Here is a 19,015-nt window from a genome sequence, read left to right as displayed (position 1 = left end):
TAATTTATATTTAAACAAAAATACTTTTATGGGAATTTATTGATGTTCTCTTAATAAAGTGTGCAATCTTTGGGACTTAAAAAGGCCAAAGAAGACAAGAACTTTTTTTTTTCTAAGAAAAAGGTGGTCCTCTCATGAGACTCCACTTTACGTTTCTAGTTTGTAGACCGTCTCATGGCTCCTATCGTTTGTGGCGCACATACTTCAAGAGAGATGGCCTTTCTTTCCACCGAAACAAGAACAATCTCTAAACGTGGCCTCCGCTTCTCCCGCAAGCGAAGCTAATCGCCTCCCAAAGACAAGATCAACTATTGATTGGTTTTCTGAACTCTCACCGTTCTTTGGTGCTTCTTTTTTCTTTTGAGTTTGTGTTATTAGTAAATGTGTAAGGATTAAAGAAGAGTAGTTGGCACTTGGTTGGCTGGTTCAAAGGAGACGTATTGTCAAGTTATTGACTCAACATTTGTAGATATAATACTCATTTTATTGAATGTTAAAATTTATTCCTAATCAAGACAGATGTCTATACGCATGGCAACATACACAAATATAAGAACTTATCTCCATTTTCTTCAATCTTTACATATATTTAGCATCTTACTCTTACGGATCTGGGTACAACCTATTGAAGCATGCATTGCTTTGATCCCCAAATTTTTTTAAAGGTTTTTTATATAGACATAGGCCCCATAGTTATGAATTTTTTTATCAAGGTTTTTGAAAATGTTTCAAGCCCTTAAAATTTCAGATTCGCCTCTGAAACCAATCTAGCAAAACTTAATGTAGTTTTACACTAAAAAAAAAAAACTCAATGTAGTTCCCGACTTGGTGATTGTATATGCTCTGGTTCAATTCGTTATAGTTTTTCCATGATGTCTTCTATCATTTTCTCACTATATTTATCACACATTAATATATTACCAGATAGATAAAAAATGAGAGATGTGTAATCTTCGTTTTTAACATATTAGTAACAAATTTTCGTTGTTTATTCAATCTTTCTCAACAATAGAAAACAAGGAGTAAAAACTTCGAATAAAAGGAAATTGATAATTATCAAGAACAAGATTTGACTTGAAAAATACTAATGATCCAGCTTTTGATCCTTCTCCATACGCCTTAGTTTTGACTCTTGCGGAACTCTCAAAGGGTAACGCTAGGGAACGTGCAATGTTCATTTCCTGTAGAAAATAGTCATTAAAATCATAAAATGTATTTAAATGTTCGTATTGTGTTCAAAAAAAAAAAAAAGTATTTAAATGTTCGTATGTCTAGTATTTTCTTGTTAGAAACATAATGAAGTGTTTTGAGAAACTCACCTGGATTGGTCGTGGTCTCACGCGCCAAGCCATTGAAGTAACACCGAGAGCTTTGGTTCCGGAACTGTGCCCAGTACGAGCTAAACGCATAACTTGCATGCCAAGTAAGCGAAACCGGTGCGTAACACTCTCTTCCCGGCGCCAAAGCTGCACACGTTGCGTTGCTTTGTCCGCAAGCAAAGTTAAGCGCCTGCTGTAACTCCGCCTCGCTGGCTCCTTCAACCGCCACACACCAGACATTCCCCTTGAACGGAACATTGTTACTCGGTTTAGGCAACGAACCAGGACTAGGAACCGGTCTTGTCCCGCTGAAATCGATTTCGTAGATCTGTGTACCGTCAGGATTCAAAATTCCCCAATGCCTCTCTGTTCCCGAACCGGGTTTCTGGTTTTCATTGAACAACGAGAACAAAAACGTTGGTATAGGTGAACCGGGTCTAGCCGGTGTACCGAGCGGCGGGTTTGCAGTCATCTTCTTGATCAAATTCCGGTTATATGTTGCCGCGTTGAGAATGTTAGCTCCGGTTTCGTCGATATCACCTGAATTAGGCCACCCGGTTTCAGAAATTGCAAGCCGGACGTTCGGATAACCGAGCTTGGTCATCGCGAAAATAACCGAATCGAGCATCTGGTCTAGAAGATTGGTGTAAACCAAACCGGTTTGGGGGTCGGTATAAGTCGAATTCGATTGGAAGAGAGCGAAATCCAAAGGGTTGTTAACCGGATCAGTGGACCAAGGGAAGTAAGGGTAAACATCGAGGAAGAAGAAAGAGTTTGTTCCGTTGAGAAACTTCAGCAACGGTAACATCACCGGAGCGGCAACTTCTTCCCGGAACGCACCGCTCGACGGAGGAAAGCTCGTTCGAAGAACATCCATGGCGAGTGGTGTCCCCACTTTGATGTTGTGAATCCCTCTTGCTCTAAGAGAGGTAACGATTTTACGCATGGCAGGGACAAGACTCGACCAGGTTTGCTTGTCTTGATCAGAGTTGTTGCTGAGAATCTCGTTGCCGACGAGGACGAATCTGATTTTTGTTTGTGGGTAGTGAGCAAGGACGTTGGTGTTGACCCAGTTGTCTGCGGCGGCTTGATCGGCGCCGATGGGAATGATATGGTTGTTAGGGACCATGATTGTGACGTAGAGATTGGTCTGAGAGAGGACCATTAGGGTTTCGGGGTCGGCGTCGTAGAGTTTGACGTGGCCTGCGTTAATGGATTTGATGAGGTTGATTGATTGGTAAGGAGATGGGAGATTGTTTCCAAATCTTCCGTAGTTGATCCCAATCCTACTTGCAAGTGATAAAAATGTTTTGTTGTTCGGTGAACCAATTGCGTAGCGACAAGAACCTGTGAAAAGAAGACAAGGTTGTGGTAAGTAAAGTGTCTTTGGTCAATGAAATATAATATGTGCAATGAGACTTACTTGACAGGACAATGAGAGTGAAGAAGAACAGAGCAAAAGAAGCCATTGGAGAAGACATGCTGTTGAGAGGAGAGTGGTGAGTTGGATTTGGGATGAAGGAGAGGAGACTTGTTAAGGGGGTATTTAGAGGAGATTATGGGTTTGTGTTTAAGGGATTAAGATATAATCATTCATGCAAGAAAAGCGTTTCATCAAACTATTAATTGTTTCTTGAACGCTCACAGTTCTTTGTGTTTCTTTTTGTTTGGTTTTTAGTTTTGTGTCTTAGTGAGTATTAGAGATTAAAGAAGACTGGTTGGTTGGCTTGTTCAAGGGAGACCAAGAACCGCTGTTACATTATTCACTCAAAGTTGTAGATGTAATGCTGACTAAATTTTGGTCCAAACTTTCAAAGCACAAATACTTTTTTGTTGAACATTTTGATAAAATTTATATGAATTTGTGACTTTTATTAGAAAATAAATAATTTTAAAGTTATTATATTATAATGTTTGAGTTTCATGCAATGTTTTATATCCGTACCCCATCTGTTGTTAGACTATAGACCCGACGATCTATATATAATTCAGTTTGGATTTAATGATGAAAACTTATTAATTAAAAATCTGATAAAAATTCCACAACCTGCTATTAACTCGCAATATGATACCGGCTGATCCGATAAAACTCTAATATTGATAGTGATATTTTAATATGAAGAGATAATTTAACAAATTAAGAACGAGTTTCAAAAAAGAAAAAAAAAAAAGAGGAAGTGTGGATATCAAACATGCACGTCACTGCCTATGTCCCTCACGTGTATATATATAGTCCTCCAGGGATTTGTGAAACCACTACTTATAAACCTTTTCCCCTTCTTGTTACGTATAAATTTTACAATAATTTTGTTAGATAATTTTAATATCAATCTTTGGTCCATGGAGGATTCGTCCAAAGGGTTGACAAAAGGTGCATGGACCGCTGAAGAAGACAGTCTCTTGAGGCGATGCATTGATAAGTATGGAGAAGGCAAATGGCATCAAGTTCCTTTAAGAGCTGGTATGTTACTTTTTTTCTTCTGCACACACACATATATGTACATATGATCTGTATACATATAATTAATCACTATGAAAAATTTCTTTATCTTTGTCTACTATTCGGGGAATTAATTAACACATGGCTGCACAAAGCAAAGTTTTTCTTTTTGTCATAATGAACAAATCTTTGACTCATGCTTTATGCGGTTGTTCATGAAAAAAACATTCATGTTGTTCATATTAATTATGTCGCACTTAAACGAAGATCTATAATTAAGGCTTTTACTTTCGCTGACAAAGCGAAAAGATACCAACAATTTTTTTCGATTGTCCTTTAGTACATGAATTCAGTGACATTTTCTGTACGAACACGTGTCTTTGTGTGGAAATAATATATAATTTCTGTTAGTGTTATTCTTCGTGATAAAATTATTGGTTTTGTAGGGCTTAATAGGTGTAGGAAGAGTTGTAGACTAAGATGGCTGAACTATTTGAAGCCAAATATCAAGAGAGGAAAACTTAGCTCTGATGAAGTTGATCTTCTTCTCCGTCTTCATAAGCTTTTAGGAAACAGGTTTGTATTCTTAAGACAAAAATTCAACTTGTATCTTGTCTAATGATCCATAAGATATATATATATATATATATATATATATATATATATATGTATATCCAAATCGTTCAAATGCATGCTTAGGTGGTCTTTAATTGCTGGTAGACTACCCGGTCGGACCGCTAATGATATCAAGAATTACTGGAACACCCATCTGAGCAAGAAACATGAACCATGTTGTAAGACCAAGATGAAGAAGAGAAACGTTACATTCTCTTCTACCACACCCGCCCAAAAAATCGACGTTTTCAAACCTCGACCTCGACTCTTCACCGTTAACAATGGCTGCAGCCATCTCCATGGCCTGCCAGAAGTTGACGTTGTTCCTCCATGCCTTGGACTCAACAACATTAATAATGTCTGTGAAAATAGTATGACATGTAACAAAGCTGGGGAGAAGTATGAACTTTATAGTAATTTAATGGATGGAGAGAATATGTGGTGGGAGAGTTTGCTAGAGGAGAGCAAACAGCCTGACGGGCTCGTTCCAAAAGGTACGGCAACAAAAAAGGGGGCAACCTTTGCGTTTGACGTTGAGCAACTTTGGAATATGTTGGATGGAGAGACTGTAGAACTTGATTAGTGTTTCTATTAGTATTTGTTTGTCATCTGTGTGTTACTTTTGCATTTAGTGTGGAGTTGTTTTCAAATAAAACAATTAATGTTCTTTTTTTTTGTGCACAATAATTTATGTTCTGGTTGTACTTATATTTTGCAAAAAAAAAGATAATGTGGTTTGTATAAAATTTGGATTTCTTTTTCGATTTTTTTCTAAATTTTCTACACACTCGCAAAATAAAATTTTTTCTTAGAGATATACGGTACCAATTTTAAGTCAAAGGTGAGAGCGTCTGTTTCTGTTACAATATAACTCACGTTAATCAACATGAGTAACCAGTAAATAAATGGTTACTGTTACAATATAACTCACGTTAATCAACTAGATAATTGTTAGATGATTAGTCCCAAGAAAAGTTCATTAAATCCTAAGTTTTGACTCAATAAACCACCGACATAACTAATATTCAAAACAAAACATAATATTTGTAAATACTTTATTCCAGACTTAAACAACACTGTCCTATTATCTGAGTTTGGTTAAAATAAACAAAGAAGACTCATAAGAAATTTGCAAATATAATATATGTACTTGCCAAAATTTATGAATCTTGCCAGGATATCGAAACTGACCAAATCCTTTATATCTATCATAATCACTTTGAATACTGCTTTAGTTTTAGTTTTGATCCATCATTAGTTTTTTTAAATTTCTTCGCATTATTTAATGTAGCAAGGTTACCCAAATGTTTTACAATAAGTCATCCTTAACAACAACGTAGAATCACACATATTATAATCATTTATCAAATACTTAATCACTCATACTATAATATATAGAATCATCGCCAATTCAAAGTATGTCCATTAAAAAAAAAAGATGTCCATTAACGTTTTTTTTGTAACTTCAAATTCTATTAACGTTTTTGCATATACGACTTTGAACATGTTGGAATTTGCTGGGTCCATTCGCAAGACACGTCTATTCTTTCAAGTCTGTAAAAACCAGTCAATCGCAAGCCTTTTTTTAGCAAAATCCATGAAACGTGCTAAATACTGATACACTATTATTATTGTATTATACATTACCCATGCATACATCAAATGCAATTTCAACGGTTACCATTACTATGCCTGTCCTGTCGGAATGATGCATACTTTTCCGTATGTTATATCGCTATTGCTTCACTGATGCGCTATACAGGTATGCTATATAATTAAATTGGTACATGACAACACCAATTGGGAACGGCTCTTGATTGCTTATAATAGTAATAATAAGTGGTTCTTTTAAGAGGAGCGATGAACAAAGATACAAAAAAGTTGGTGAAAGTTTCCAAGAAAATTTGTTTTCCTCCCATGCATTTATAAATAACCCCACAGAAAGGGATCGTACTTGTAAAAATGTTTAATACATGATGTCGATAGTTTTTTTTAGGGGTATGTTTCAACCATTGTTATAAAAAATTGAGATAAATTCTTAAGTCTTTCAGAAATAAAATTTTCATGGATTTCGTTATATGCTCCAAAAATTAATGTAACAGATATCTCATAAATTTAGCTCGCTTTATTTTTTATTTGTTTCAACCGAGTAATACTTTATAAATTAAATCAGTAATTAATAACTCCGGAAATTATGGTTAGAACTTGTATAATTTTGCAGTGGCATCTAAAACTTGGTTAGGGAGTGTAAAGCAATGTGATAAAGAGAAAATTTGTATTGCATTGATATATATATATATATATATATGGTAAAATTTCCTACAAAAAATATATATTTTTATTTTTTGATAATATATATATTATATAATATCAATGATTTTGAGGAACAGGAAAAACAAATCGCATAATAATTAAACTAAAATTTGGACAACGTCAACATATTCTATTGGCACGGTACACATTTTCCAAAGAAGTTGGATCAAAAATGGAGCTGCTTTCATGGAAAAGGTACTTCACAAGTGGCATCTAAAACTTGGTTAGGGAGTATAAAACAATGTGATAAAGAGAAAATTTGTATTGCATTGATATATAAATTTTGATGACTTAAGGTAAAACTAGATCTTGATCCACACAATCGTGCGGATGATTATTTTTATTTTTATACATACAAATATTTGAGTTATATGGTTAGTGGTATATAATTTTAATATTTACCATATTACTAATAGTTTACTATAATATTTTCAAACACAATAATTTTATAGTTTGCTTGCAATAATTTAATTTATTATTTCAAATTATTAATGATATCTCTCTTAGTAAAACATGAGCACTAACTAAACCTTACATTATGTGATATTTACGATATTTTTTGTTCAATTTAATATCAACTTAGATATTAATCTCCTTAAGATTATACTTGTATTTTAGGTTTGGTCATATTTAATCAAATTATTTGTATGGATTAAATCTTTGACTAAATAACATAAGGAGTTTGTTGTAATTTCACTAGTTTTTTTTTGTTACTTTTGCATTTGATTGAATGTGCGATATACTTTTGTATTCAAAATCAAAATTTGAGTCATTTTTGGTAATTTTCCCTAAAGTTATTGTATGTAATATTGATGTGAGCATTCTTTGCAATGTTTCAATTTTGTTGTTGTTCGTGTGCTTGACCTAAGTTATATTAGTGCTCAACTATTAATTTTTCTGAAAATAGAAAATAATGGCACAAGGAGTAACATATATCAAAACATATCTAATTACAGATATTGTATATTTACACCTATATCCTTAGAAAAAACCAGAAAATAATACATTTTATATTTATTGTTGTTTTTAATTTCTTATACTGTATATTTATTTATTATTTAGCTTTTCTTATATTTGTTTCTTGTGTGCTTTGATGAACCATTGTATGCCTTGATTCTGAACATGTGTGCTTTGTTTCTAGTGTACTTTGATGAACCATTGTATGCCTTGATTCTGAACATGTGTGCTTTGTTTCTAGTGAGAATTTGATCTTTGTTGTAAGGGCTTTGTTTCATGTGCGAATTTGATCTTTGGTTAATAGTTTTTAAACACATTGTGAACTTGAAATTGCAGAGTGAAAGTGTGAATGGAACGAAAGCAGGACAGAAGGAAGCCAAAGAACCGAGTCTTACTACAGAACCGAGTTCCTCGAGAGAGCTCTGTCTTGTGAGACCTGCAGACGACTTACCGAGTGATGATCTTAGCGTTCTTATATTGGACAAACAAGTTTTCACTGCTTCAGATTTACTCTTGGAAGAAGCTAGAAGGCAGACAAAGAAGGAGACTGCTATGGTGAATCTCCGTGAAAAAAGTGAGCGAGAAAGGAAACTTGCTCCCATACAGCAAACTCCTTTTAACGGAAACAGCACTGCCAAACAGATCATTCACATTTTCCAAAAAAAATTACAGAAAACCCTGTAATTATGTCACGTTCGAAAACCACAACACATCCCTCAGTCAGATTGTCAACATATACACCGGACTTGACATCTTTTCTAATCTTAGTACAATGTATACTAAAAACAATGAAGAAAGGTTTTTTCTCCTTAAAAATGTAAATCTAAAGTTGAAGATGTAAGTTCTATTTACCATCAGTCTTTTAAAGTCAGGCTTTGTTATTTGATCGTTTGTATATCTGCAATTAGGCATGGAAATTTGTTACTGAACAAGAAATTTGAACCAAACCAGAACCAAAAATCTTAATCCGTATTCGATCCGATTTATAAAAAATATATCAAAAGGGATTATGTAAGGTGGTATTTCAGATATCAGAGATATATGAACCTGATCTGAATCCGGAAGAATATCCAAAAAATCCTCAAATAAGAAAATTAACTTTTATCTCAATATACGAACTACTATTTGAGTTAAATATTTGCAACTTAAATAAGTACTGAAATGTAGAGATTCCAGACGGACCAATCTGCTTCCAACTATCTCAATCCGTAGGGGGTTAAACTTTTATACCGACCGCGCCGGCCTACCATAGGTTGCGATTTGTGTATATATGTTCAAGCCTGCTCCGTATAGCTAAGCAGTTTTGCGAGCCAACCCGTGCGTCTCCACTTAAAATAGGTTATGTAGTTTTCATGCTATGAATGTCAGTTTAGAATATGCATTATGGAGTTTTTCTTATATAAATAATATGCATTAGATTGAAAGCGTTCATTTTTCAAAAGAAAAACGATAAAATAATTATAGAAAAACGAGAGAGGATAAGCAAATATGCTTTACAATATTCTTATCATTTGAACTATTACATATAATAGGCTTGTTTGTAATTATCAATCCAACACATGTGTCCAAGCATAGGCATTGATGTTGTTCTTTTTCTAGTTTAAGCCTAGTAAAAAACTTTACTTCATGTTTCTGGTATTAGTGTAGACTGATTCCAGACTAAGAACAAGACTAAGCCCAAAACTCGAACGACTAAATTCATCGCCTATTGGACTTGGCAGACACGTTGATTTCGTATTTACTGACGTTCCTTTGCAAAACGACGATCATGTGGTACGTTGTTGGCATATAATTTTTTACGAAATAAAAAAAAAAACTGAATTCTCCTCTATTTTTTTTTTCCTAATCTGTGAAGAGTTACGGTAAGGCTACTCTATCTTTGGCTGATGATGGTCGGAATACAGTAATGTGCATCAAATTTAATCCGAATAGCTCAACAGCAGCAGCAGTTTCTGCATAATCAAGTACTTGGCGAGTGATAATATGTTTTCAAAGCCTTTATATGAGTCTACCCTTTATTGTGTCGTCCAAAAACAAAACCTAAAAACCGATGTTTGATTTCTCTCTGTTGTATTGTTGTTTTGATTTTTATGAATTGGGATGTCGTTTTGTTTTCGTATTGGATCCAAGCTGGTTTTTTTTGAAACTTACATAGATCCAGTCCAAATTAGAGGAAAGTTTTAGTTTGACTTAATTTTACTTAAAGAAAGTTAAAAGGTATTTGTTCAGAATGAGAGAGTTGTTTCAGTTTGCAATTATAGGATTTTAAATGGAACCTAAAATCCATATTTTAATGAGGGAATACAAAGCAGAGGAATATATCATGTCTATTTCTTTTTGGGAAAATTGCTAAAACAGAACAAAAAATAGCATGGTTGTTCATTTAGTATAAAATATTTTTTGTCCATTTTTTTCCATTTTACCATTTCAATTTCTAAAACTTAATGAAATAAATAGTTTTATGAATCAAAAAATTTATGCAAAAATACAAACAATTGATAAAATACTCATATACGCAAACTGATATTTTTTTGTTGAAAAACTTGATAAATTTAAATTTTAAATTACGTTATACTAAAAGTAGATTTTGTCTTCTACGGAAAATGAGTTTTGTAGAAATTGAATTCCGGATTAAACAAGTTCATATCTATTTTTTTAGAACGAACAATCTACTTTTAATTAAACTTCTAAAAATAGGGAATGCGAATTCTACTAATTGTATTAGCTACTTTTTCTACGAATGCAGTTTCTACTTTTACGAGGTATTCTAAAATTCTAGAAATACGAAATCTAGACATTACATGAGGTAGAATCTGCTTATGGAATTTTTGTCTTGGTTCTACGCAGTGTAGAAAGTGTAAGAAGGCTCAAGACATGCAAGAGTAAGAACACATGTCATCCCTTGCAAATGTTTTCTTTTCAGAATCTATTGAAGAGAACTTGCCATATATGTTAATTAGATCTAATTGAAAAAACAAGAACATTAGTTATATAATGATACCATAGTTGTTATAGAGCATATGAAAGTTCAAAAATGTTATTCTTTCTTTGTGCACAAAGTCAGGAAGCTCCTATGGTTTTAATGTAATGATCAACTGAAGACCACAAGTTGTCCTGAGAAATAAACATGTCGACGAAGTTGTCTTCAGTTTTTTACTTTGTTTTTGTATAAGTTCTCTTTCTTTATGCTTTTAAGTTTTTATTTCATGTTTTTGTGTTATGGATTTGAAATCAAATCCACAATTCAAATATATTTCCTTTTATACTTTTCGGGTAGATACATGTAATTTAAGAAAATATTAGGAATTTTAATTATTTTCGACACGTTTGAGTTACTTTGACCCCGTTACCAACTCATAGCCGTTACAAGAATAATGTTGACGAGTGATATTTGCTGAAGTTGTTGTCATAATTGATTAACTAAAACCGTAACCATGGAAAGGTGATACATGTTCTATGATAGACTTTGAAACAGTTTGTTTTGTAAATCGATTTGATCGAATCTTTCCGATGAACTTGAGATTACAAAATACAAACTAAGTAGCAGAAGCAAGAAAAAAAGAGAGGTTATTCTTCACATCCAAGTCACAGAGATCAAAGAGTTGGCAAGCCCAGATTGTTCGAAACTCGTGTAATATCCGTAATAAAGATTCTTGTAATAACCCGGAATGGCTTGAAACAGCTTGAAAGGCTTGTTCCTCTCCGATTGATCCATCTGGGAGTAGCAAAACGACCAGAGAAGCTGAACCGATTCTGATTTCAAGAAGTTTCTCTGCACTCTTCTCCCGTCAGGTAATCGAACGCAGATCCTACACAAAACGCTTCTATCCCAATCGCTACTTGGCTCTTCGGACAATTCCGGGTATCCAATAACCGCTTTTGGGAACAAACATGTTGTTGTTGTACTCTCGGTCGCTGCTGCTACGTCGGAAGAGCGTTTTGGGCGTTTGGTATCGACCGACGGCGATGAATTCTCCGCTAGCGATTGGCGTTCAAGCATCGCGAATGCTCTTTTTGCCATTGGATGGAATCGAACTGTTGATTTCCATGTAAGAGGGTGTGAGTGGATGTTGTTGCGATTGCAGCTTCTCTATTACTTATAGGCGTGGAGAAAAAGAACGACGTTCTCGTTTCGCTTCAAAATGGATATTTTCCTTTTGTTTAAAAAAAAAATATTTTCTTTTTTTTTTTATTATTTTCAACAGAATAAATTATGGATATTCAACTTTCTTTTTCTTCAAAATATTGAGCTTTTCCATTTTATACGGACTATAAATTGATCGTCAATTCTCTAAATATTCCTCAACTACTACATTTTTCTGTCTTTGATAACTAATAATTACTAACTATTTTCTTGTGTTTCAAAAAAGAAAAATACTAACTATTTTCTTATAATCTTGCGAAAAGAGCCAAACTAGTTCATTAGAGAAAGAAACCCCAAATTTTACTTTATTTGTGTGTTATATGTTCTGAGCCGAATTGAACCTGTTTCTTATAGTTTTAATCGGTTCCCAGTTTTGTTCCCTTGTGATGACCATGAAAGAGTACAAGATACAGTGCACCTTCCATGAGCCAATACCCATGCAGCCATGCTTAAGCTAAGAGGGCTGCACTGCACAAACAGTGTCTCCATCTGATGAAGGCATGCTCTCCACTTTTGTGTGATTATGTGACTCGTACGGTACGAGAATCTTCACGTATTACATAGTTAAATCGGTGATCAGGTTCGCCGATGTTTCATAGATTCACGTAAAAATGCCAAATATTCACTTTTTACCGTATATATCTGTCAACTAAGGAAAGCCCTTCAATGATTAAGGTAAGAATCTTCACGTATTACATAGTTAAATCGGTGAAAATCCCAATGGTTTCCGATAATTCAATGTTGCAATTTAAGGATGATGCATACCTGCCAGCCGATGAACCTCTTGGGTCTATAGAAGCAACCCTAAGCCTCATTACCTCAAACTTTTGGCTTTTGCCTTGCTTATGAGATAAAGAGGGGCCACTCTTCATGAAGTGTGGTATGTGTTGGAACTTTTTTTTTGGATTTTGTATTTATGAAGTAAACGATAAGACACATTGTTCTCATTGCGACAAATAGGAGATTTGAAGTATACGGGAGCGTTAACTTTGTGGCTTGCCACAAAGTAGCAGAGTTGGGTTGTAACTAAGGTTTAGCTTTCTCAAAAAACAGATGCACTTGTTGTAAACAAATCAGTTTTCTTTGAATAAATTTAACATATATTTAAAAAAAAAAAGATAAGACACATTGTTGAGGCGGTTATGAACTTTTATTGTAGAATAAATTGATATATGGTCTGGACAGTACAATATTGTTGGCACAGAATTATGGAAGCATATATTCTTACAAGTTTACATATGTACTTTCACACCCAAACTATGAATCTTTTATGGAAAACAACACAAGAAATGAGAGAGCAATAATACTTTAAGCAAGTTTGAAAAAGATGCATATATTCTTGATTATACTTGAGCAGAAGGGAAGCTGCGAAATGGATCCCCAAGTGCAGCCACATTCCCAGGACGTGAGAACACTACCTGTAACGTTGGCCAAAACGCATGATCAAGTATTCAAATAATGTCTTTATTGAGTGACACTGAGGAAAAAGCATGGTTAATACTCATATGTGTAACCTGATAGTTTCCAAGGGTAAGAGTCTTGAAACCAGCTGCACAGTAGTCAAAATAATATTCCCATGTTCTGATGAATTTATCGTCGAATCCAAGATCATTTATTTGTCTGCAAAGATAATAAGTTGGACATATGAGAAAGCATATGATTATCAGAACATAAAACAGAGGAAATGTTTTTAGTATTAAGCTTACTTCTGTCTCTCCAAGAAGGTCTTCCTCCACAATCTCAATGTTTGGTAGTAATGAATCCCAATGTTCTCAACGTTTTCAATGCTGATTTTTATTTGGGTGTAAGAAAGGTTGAAGGAAAGAGAAAGTAGAGAAAATGCACTTGAAACTAAACACTTGATAAAGAAAAGACTTTACCATAGTCTAGAAGAAGATGCCATGGCTGAAGTAACTCTGGCTAAAGAAGGAAGGCATCCACCAGGGAATATGTATTCTTTTATGAAATCTGAACTTAGTCTGTACTCATCATAACGCTCCTCAGGTATTGAAATGAACTTTTATGGTCAAAACATTATAAAAAAAGATCAATGATTGTGAAAACATGAGACTGGAAATTAGCTGAAAATGAAAAAAGAAAATGTTACCTGCAATACAAAAATGCCATCTTCTGCAAGTGCAGCTTCACAATGTCTAAAAAACGTCTCCATGAATTCATGGCCAACAGCTTCTAGCATCTCACTGAAGTTTCCAAAATGTTTTATTATAAGATAGATTACAAAGTTACATATACAGCAGATAAGAGAGACAATATATATTACCAAGATATAATCCTGTCATATTTGTGAGCATCAGATAGTTGGCGATAATCGCAGAGCTTAAACTTAATCCGATCCTGGTGATTAAGATGTTATATTGTTAGTCATAGGATATGGAAATCAATACCAAGATCCAGAGATGGATTCTGCTAACCTCAAGTCCAGCTTCTTTCACTTTTTCTTCTGCATACTTAAGTTGTTCAATAGAAAGTGTGATGCCAGTGTATTTGCATCCAGTTCTTTTCACAACTTCTATGGCTAAAGTTCCCCACCCGCATCCGATTTCTAAAACCTCATGATTCTTCTCAATCCTTGCCTATAGTGAAATGTTTTGCCATTAAAAACAGAGAATAAAAGAATCCTGGTTCTTGATTTAAATCAAGAAACACTTTTCTATAGACGTTACCTTATCAATTAGAAGATATATTTTTCTCATTTGTGCAGTTCTCAGATCTTCATCAACCGACTATAACATGAAAATGGAAAAAGGTTGTAAGTCAGAATCAGAGATATTAACTGAAAAAAATAAAATAATACCCCACCTTGAATACTGCAGAGGAATAAGTCATGGTATCATCCAGGAACAAAGCAAAAAGCTCATTACTCTGCATAAGTACCCAACCATGAAGCAAATCAAAAACTCAGAGTAGATATGTTCGTTTGACACATAGTGAATGTAAGGCACAAGAAAACTTACAAGGTCATAGTGACGAGAAATGTTCCTTCGAGCTTGGGTTAATGTGTTCTGCCTAGAAAAATGCTTTAGAAAATTATTTGCAGATGCTAAACTGGCAGTCAGGAACATCGGTGTCCACCATCCCCTATGAGATCAAACACAGGTTTTTGTAATGTTGTGACAAGTGAAAGCTTACTTAATAGCTTAGCTAAAATTTGAATCATCCTTTACCTTTTCTTAGCAAGTTTTGAGTTTTTTGAGTTCAATTCTTTGTTTGCAATAAGAATCTGCAAGTTTATGATGGATGTCATAAGTTTCTATACTCATATCTTTATGCTTCAATAAGTGTATTTACCATACCATGATCAGATCCAAAAGTCCTCTTTCCTTATCAGAAAATGAAAAATCTCCATTGATATAAGCATCAGCAAGGCCTAAATCTGCCTGTGTCATAACCTATGGGGGAAAAAAACAATAAAGAATCCAGCTCTAGAGCTTTAGAGAAAAAACAAGTTTCACTGATTGCAAGAACTAATCTAAAACCAGTGTCCTATGTGCAAACCTTCCAGTAAAACTGAGGACTGTGGACTTCAAGGATAGATTTCAAGTGACAGCTTGAATCCTTTCCTTCAAAAGTGAACACTGTACCTCCTTCTTCATGTATTCTGTAAGGAACTAACTAATAAGTATATGTAATACTGAAGAAATGATATAAGATGAAACTAGGACGTTCAAGACAAGAGAAAAAGACTCACGTTATACAACCGGTTGATATGAAATTTCTCAAGAATTTAGTAAAGAAAAACCGAGCCCCTTTCTCGGTTACAGATGGGACCATATGTTTCGGGTTGGTAAAAGTTGTAACCATATCTTTTCCTAGCAGACATTGTGAAGCCGCCATGCCAGCCTGACATAATATTAACAAACTTCTGAAGTTAAAAATAAAACTCACTAAGAGGAACTTTGAATTGGATTAACTATAGAAATGATCAATGCCTTTAGTCCTTCTTCATGGAAACCATAACCTGCAAAAAGGTAAATGAACCACATTAACTAACATTGACAGGGACTAAACATAGGGTTTAGTTCATTTTATTTAAGAAGTTAGAATGAGTTTTATCTTAAAACAAATTTGATTAGTACTACAAAATCCAGGTGTTACCTTGATATGCACCACAGAACCATATACCACGCTTCCCTTGAATCTGGTATAGCTCTTGTGAAGCTTTCCAAGTGGAAACGGAGGGCACAGGATGACTAGTGGTCCATTTGAACAATGTTTTCTTCGGTGTATATTCAGGATTAACAGTGATAAAGAATGGATCATGTTCCTCTCCAAGCTTCTGTTATAGAAAAAAACACACTTTCAATCTCATTTTCTTCTATGTTAAAAAGCTATCCAAATGCTGTCAATGTACCTGAATTATATTGAGCCAATATGTAACGCTCGCTTTATTTTCAGAACTTCCTAGGAAATTCCAAGCGCTCCAAGCACCAGTCTTCCGTGGCATCAGGTCAGTGTCACGGTGGAGATAAAGATCGCTGCATTGAAACAAGTTAATGAGTCTCCATAATCTTGCTTAGATTAGATTATTACAAGTATGGGTTTACCTGTCAGTGTATTGGAAAGCACCAAGAACCCTAGTCTCCTCATAAGTAACTTTATCTCCAAGTAATTTCAAAGCATCTGGTGCGTGCACAGCTAATATGCAGCTATCGAATATTTGTTGAGATCCATCTTCAGTTGTTACTATGACGCAACCATTCTCAGATGTCGCAACAGATTGTACATTGCAATTTGTTATAATCTTGCATCCTCGTTTCTCCAATTCTGCCCTAACCTGATCCGCAAGTAATCTGAGTAACAAAACCAATATATATATAATACATGCAACTTTAGTAATTTAGAACCTTTGCCACAAAAGTCTGAGAACGTCCTGCAACGGTCAGCCCCTCTGGCCTCCCAAAGAGCTGAGAAAGAAATGATAAACAAAGTTAAGAAAGCACTCTTTTATCAAAATATATATACTTACAAAAATTAGAAAGTACTTTAGACAGATTTATGTATGAACCTGAAGCAAATGGTGGTTACGACAAAACGAAAGAACAGAGTACGCCGAAAGGTTGAGAACGCTCTCTGATGAACCTGACCATATCAAACCACATACTGGTACCTGTCCAATAACATAATCTTAGCTTTAGAAAGAAAAAAAACATAATTTATTATTTTATTTGTTGTCCAAGAAACTCTCATGAACATACTATCTCACCAAGTAAGCCTTTTGAAACACGTCAGAATACCCATGAGACTTGAGAAACTCTCCTAGGGTGTCTGTTCTGTCGACATCAAGGTTACGCTCCAGGTCTTCTAGATATTTTTGTACGTCTTCCTTGAACTTTTTTGTTTCTCTGATCATCTGCCAGAAATACGGATTGAGAATGTTTCTCTTCTGAGCAAACAAGCTTGAAAGGCCGTGGCGGCATCCCCATTCGTAGCCTCGGCCATTGTCAAGGCTCACTGAGAAAGACATATCAGAATCCTCCATGTCTACCTCTAGATTCTTCAAGAATCCCATCATGTTCGGATGCGTAACCTGATTACATAGATAGTCATGATCGTTATCCAATTTTTTTTTTTTACGTATTTTTAGTTTATTACTCCCGAGTCACGAGACTCACGAGTCACGACCTATCAAAACGTCTAGGCGGCCCTAGCAGAGCCTATACACCACAATCAAAGCTACAAGAGATTTTCTATGCATTTTGGCCCACATATACATCATCAGGTCTGTGCAATTCAATTATACATATATAGTAATCTTATTTACGTAAATAGCAATTTTGTTAAGTTGCTGCTATTAGCAAATAACAAAAATTTGTCTACACAAAAATTAGTCATGAAAGGTATCTGGTGACTTGATTAATTTTATCGTTAAAACACTTTAAACTATATAGTTTTCAAGTAAATGATTAAATGTGTTCCCTAAAAAAGTAAATGGCCAAAACGAACCATTGTTCAACACGAAATGACAGATTTAAAAAGACTCAACATGATAGATAGCATGTTCATATGATGGAAATTGAAGTTTATCTCATGGAAAAGGAGCGTATAGAAACGCGTCTCAAAATGTTTAATGGGCATAGGACTATAGGAGTAAAAACTTCTAAAACGAATGTGTGTCTATCTTTTGTTCAAAACTTGCTATTTACTTATAAAATACTATCCATATATATTCATTTCCACGCACATACCGTTTATATATTTACTAAGAAAATGGAATTTTGGGTGGCTTTCGTTTTAATAATTCCAGATAGAGGCAGAGCAAGCATACGTACACTATTGAAGACTGTGAATCCAAGGTCTAAGTCAACGCCATCAAAACGCATCGTTCTAGCATGACCTCCCAGAGAGTCCTCCTTTTCGAACAGCACCAACTCCTTAACTGCGTCATCTCTTGCAAGAACGTAAGCACTTCCCAATCCACTTACCCCACCTCCGATCACCGCCACCCTCATTTTTATTCGTTTTTCCTATTTAAAAGTTATTTTCTGAAAATCTTGGACAAAACCGACTATAGAATGAATTAATGAATAATTAATTCATATAGACAAGAAAATACCTGTTTTTGTGTGCACAAAGTGGATTTGATCTAAAGATGGGGACTTGTTGAAATACATGCGCCCATATTCTGCTAACTTATATAGAAATAAGCCTGAAACTTAAGGCGTGTCCGGGGTAACATTTGATTTTTGACTTGTATAACTAATTCCTTAATAAAAAAATTATTTATAAAATTATTTTAAATAACGCCAACTCATTCTAGTTTAATTTCAAGACGCAAACGACATAACCCCGGATACGCTTGTTCTTCGCAACAATTCATTGATTCTTAAAAGGATATTATATTTGGTATGAATATTTACGAAAGAAGAAATTACAAGTCGATCATGTGGTGTCTTAGCTGGTTTATTCTTATATGAAAATATTTATACGCAATTCATGAACAATTTTTTTTTAATATTTAGGAGTTGTGTCAATTTTGGTACCATTCAAAGTTGAAACCAAAATTTCATAATTATTTGAAGCATAAAGTTATTCAGTTAGAAATATTAGTTTGACCGACTCTCTTCTGACAGCAACAGCTCTTGTTTAAAATAATGGAAGGCCGCCTTAACAAACGAGAAACAAATTGACATTGAATACAAATTTATTCAATAATACCGTACTAGTATTATTTTGGTTTTCATATAGAAAATAAGATTATTTTCTTAT

General features: G+C 34.5%; 4 protein-coding genes across 5 annotated transcripts; 1 reads left to right on the top strand and 3 right to left on the bottom strand.

The window, feature by feature from the left end:
• Window positions 1–945: 945 nt before the first annotated feature.
• LOC125607039 (probable glucan endo-1,3-beta-glucosidase A6) lies at window positions 946–2,891 on the bottom strand. The gene is made up of 3 exons (XM_048776581.1): window positions 2,743–2,891; window positions 1,320–2,666; window positions 946–1,181 (listed from the first exon to the last, which is right to left on the bottom strand). Exons 1-3 carry the CDS (start codon window positions 2,798–2,800, stop codon window positions 1,144–1,146), a joined length of 1,443 nt encoding a protein of 480 aa, XP_048632538.1. The 5' UTR covers window positions 2,801–2,891; the 3' UTR covers window positions 946–1,143.
• Window positions 2,892–3,512: 621 nt separating this feature from the next.
• LOC106386042 (transcription factor MYB114-like) lies at window positions 3,513–5,760 on the top strand. 2 transcript variants are annotated; one of them, XM_013825936.3, is made up of 3 exons: window positions 3,513–3,780; window positions 4,206–4,335; window positions 4,459–5,760. In XM_013825936.3, the coding sequence occupies exons 1-3, from the start codon at window positions 3,528–3,530 to the stop codon at window positions 4,955–4,957; spliced, it is 882 nt and encodes a 293-aa protein (XP_013681390.2). In that variant the 5' UTR covers window positions 3,513–3,527; the 3' UTR covers window positions 4,958–5,760. The 2 variants fall into 2 exon arrangements, with proteins under 2 accessions (XP_013681390.2, XP_013681391.2); XM_013825937.3 differs by having other exon boundaries at window positions 3,570–3,780; window positions 4,480–5,760.
• A 3,868-nt stretch (window positions 5,761–9,628) lies between these two features.
• LOC106386640 (plant UBX domain-containing protein 12) lies at window positions 9,629–11,715 on the bottom strand. The gene has a single exon (XM_048776580.1). The coding sequence runs from the start codon at window positions 11,663–11,665 to the stop codon at window positions 11,219–11,221; it is 447 nt and encodes a 148-aa protein (XP_048632537.1). The 5' UTR covers window positions 11,666–11,715; the 3' UTR covers window positions 9,629–11,218.
• A 1,204-nt stretch (window positions 11,716–12,919) lies between these two features.
• Window positions 12,920–18,474, bottom strand: LOC106389661. The gene is made up of 23 exons (XM_013829980.3): window positions 18,363–18,474; window positions 18,079–18,273; window positions 17,013–17,336; window positions 16,815–16,916; window positions 16,654–16,713; window positions 16,354–16,583; window positions 16,161–16,284; window positions 15,905–16,085; window positions 15,739–15,767; window positions 15,498–15,649; window positions 15,305–15,407; window positions 15,103–15,198; window positions 14,974–15,029; window positions 14,764–14,887; window positions 14,609–14,671; window positions 14,473–14,532; window positions 14,221–14,382; window positions 14,070–14,143; window positions 13,896–13,989; window positions 13,669–13,805; window positions 13,495–13,575; window positions 13,303–13,408; window positions 12,920–13,206 (listed from the first exon to the last, which is right to left on the bottom strand). The coding sequence occupies exons 2-23, from the start codon at window positions 18,256–18,258 to the stop codon at window positions 13,132–13,134; spliced, it is 2,613 nt and encodes an 870-aa protein (XP_013685434.2). The 5' UTR covers window positions 18,259–18,273; window positions 18,363–18,474; the 3' UTR covers window positions 12,920–13,131.
• Window positions 18,475–19,015: the final 541 nt, after the last annotated feature.

The sequence above is a fragment of the Brassica napus genome, chromosome A3 (assembly GCF_020379485.1).
Source record: "Brassica napus cultivar Da-Ae chromosome A3, Da-Ae, whole genome shotgun sequence".
Classification (NCBI taxonomy): Eukaryota; Viridiplantae; Streptophyta; class Magnoliopsida; order Brassicales; family Brassicaceae; genus Brassica; species Brassica napus.
The sequence above is the reverse complement of the archived record's forward strand: the minus strand, read 5'-3'. Positions and strand labels throughout refer to the sequence as shown.

Excerpts from the sequence above, each read along its gene's own strand:
- LOC106386042 (XM_013825936.3), top strand. The coding sequence starts at position 3,528 with ATGTCCCTCACGTGTATATATATAGTCCTCCAGGGATTTGTGAAACCA. Across the intron at positions 3,781-4,205 it reads TCAAGTTCCTTTAAGAGCTG|GGCTTAATAGGTGTAGGAAG; the intron begins GTATGTTACTTT and ends TTGGTTTTGTAG. Across the intron at positions 4,336-4,458 it reads CATAAGCTTTTAGGAAACAG|GTGGTCTTTAATTGCTGGTA; the intron begins GTTTGTATTCTT and ends ATGCATGCTTAG.
- LOC106386640 (XM_048776580.1), bottom strand. The coding sequence starts at position 11,665 with ATGGCAAAAAGAGCATTCGCGATGCTTGAACGCCAATCGCTAGCGGAG.
- LOC125607039 (XM_048776581.1), bottom strand. The coding sequence starts at position 2,800 with ATGTCTTCTCCAATGGCTTCTTTTGCTCTGTTCTTCTTCACTCTCATT. Across the intron at positions 2,667-2,742 it reads CACTCTCATTGTCCTGTCAA|GTTCTTGTCGCTACGCAATT; the intron begins GTAAGTCTCATT and ends TTCTTTTCACAG. Across the intron at positions 1,182-1,319 it reads TGAGACCACGACCAATCCAG|GAAATGAACATTGCACGTTC; the intron begins GTGAGTTTCTCA and ends TATTTTCTACAG.
- LOC106389661 (XM_013829980.3), bottom strand. The coding sequence starts at position 18,258 with ATGAGGGTGGCGGTGATCGGAGGTGGGGTAAGTGGATTGGGAAGTGCT. Across the intron at positions 17,337-18,078 it reads GATTCACAGTCTTCAATAGT|GTTACGCATCCGAACATGAT; the intron begins GTACGTATGCTT and ends CTATGTAATCAG. Across the intron at positions 13,207-13,302 it reads TTACCCTTGGAAACTATCAG|GTAGTGTTCTCACGTCCTGG; the intron begins GTTACACATATG and ends CCAACGTTACAG.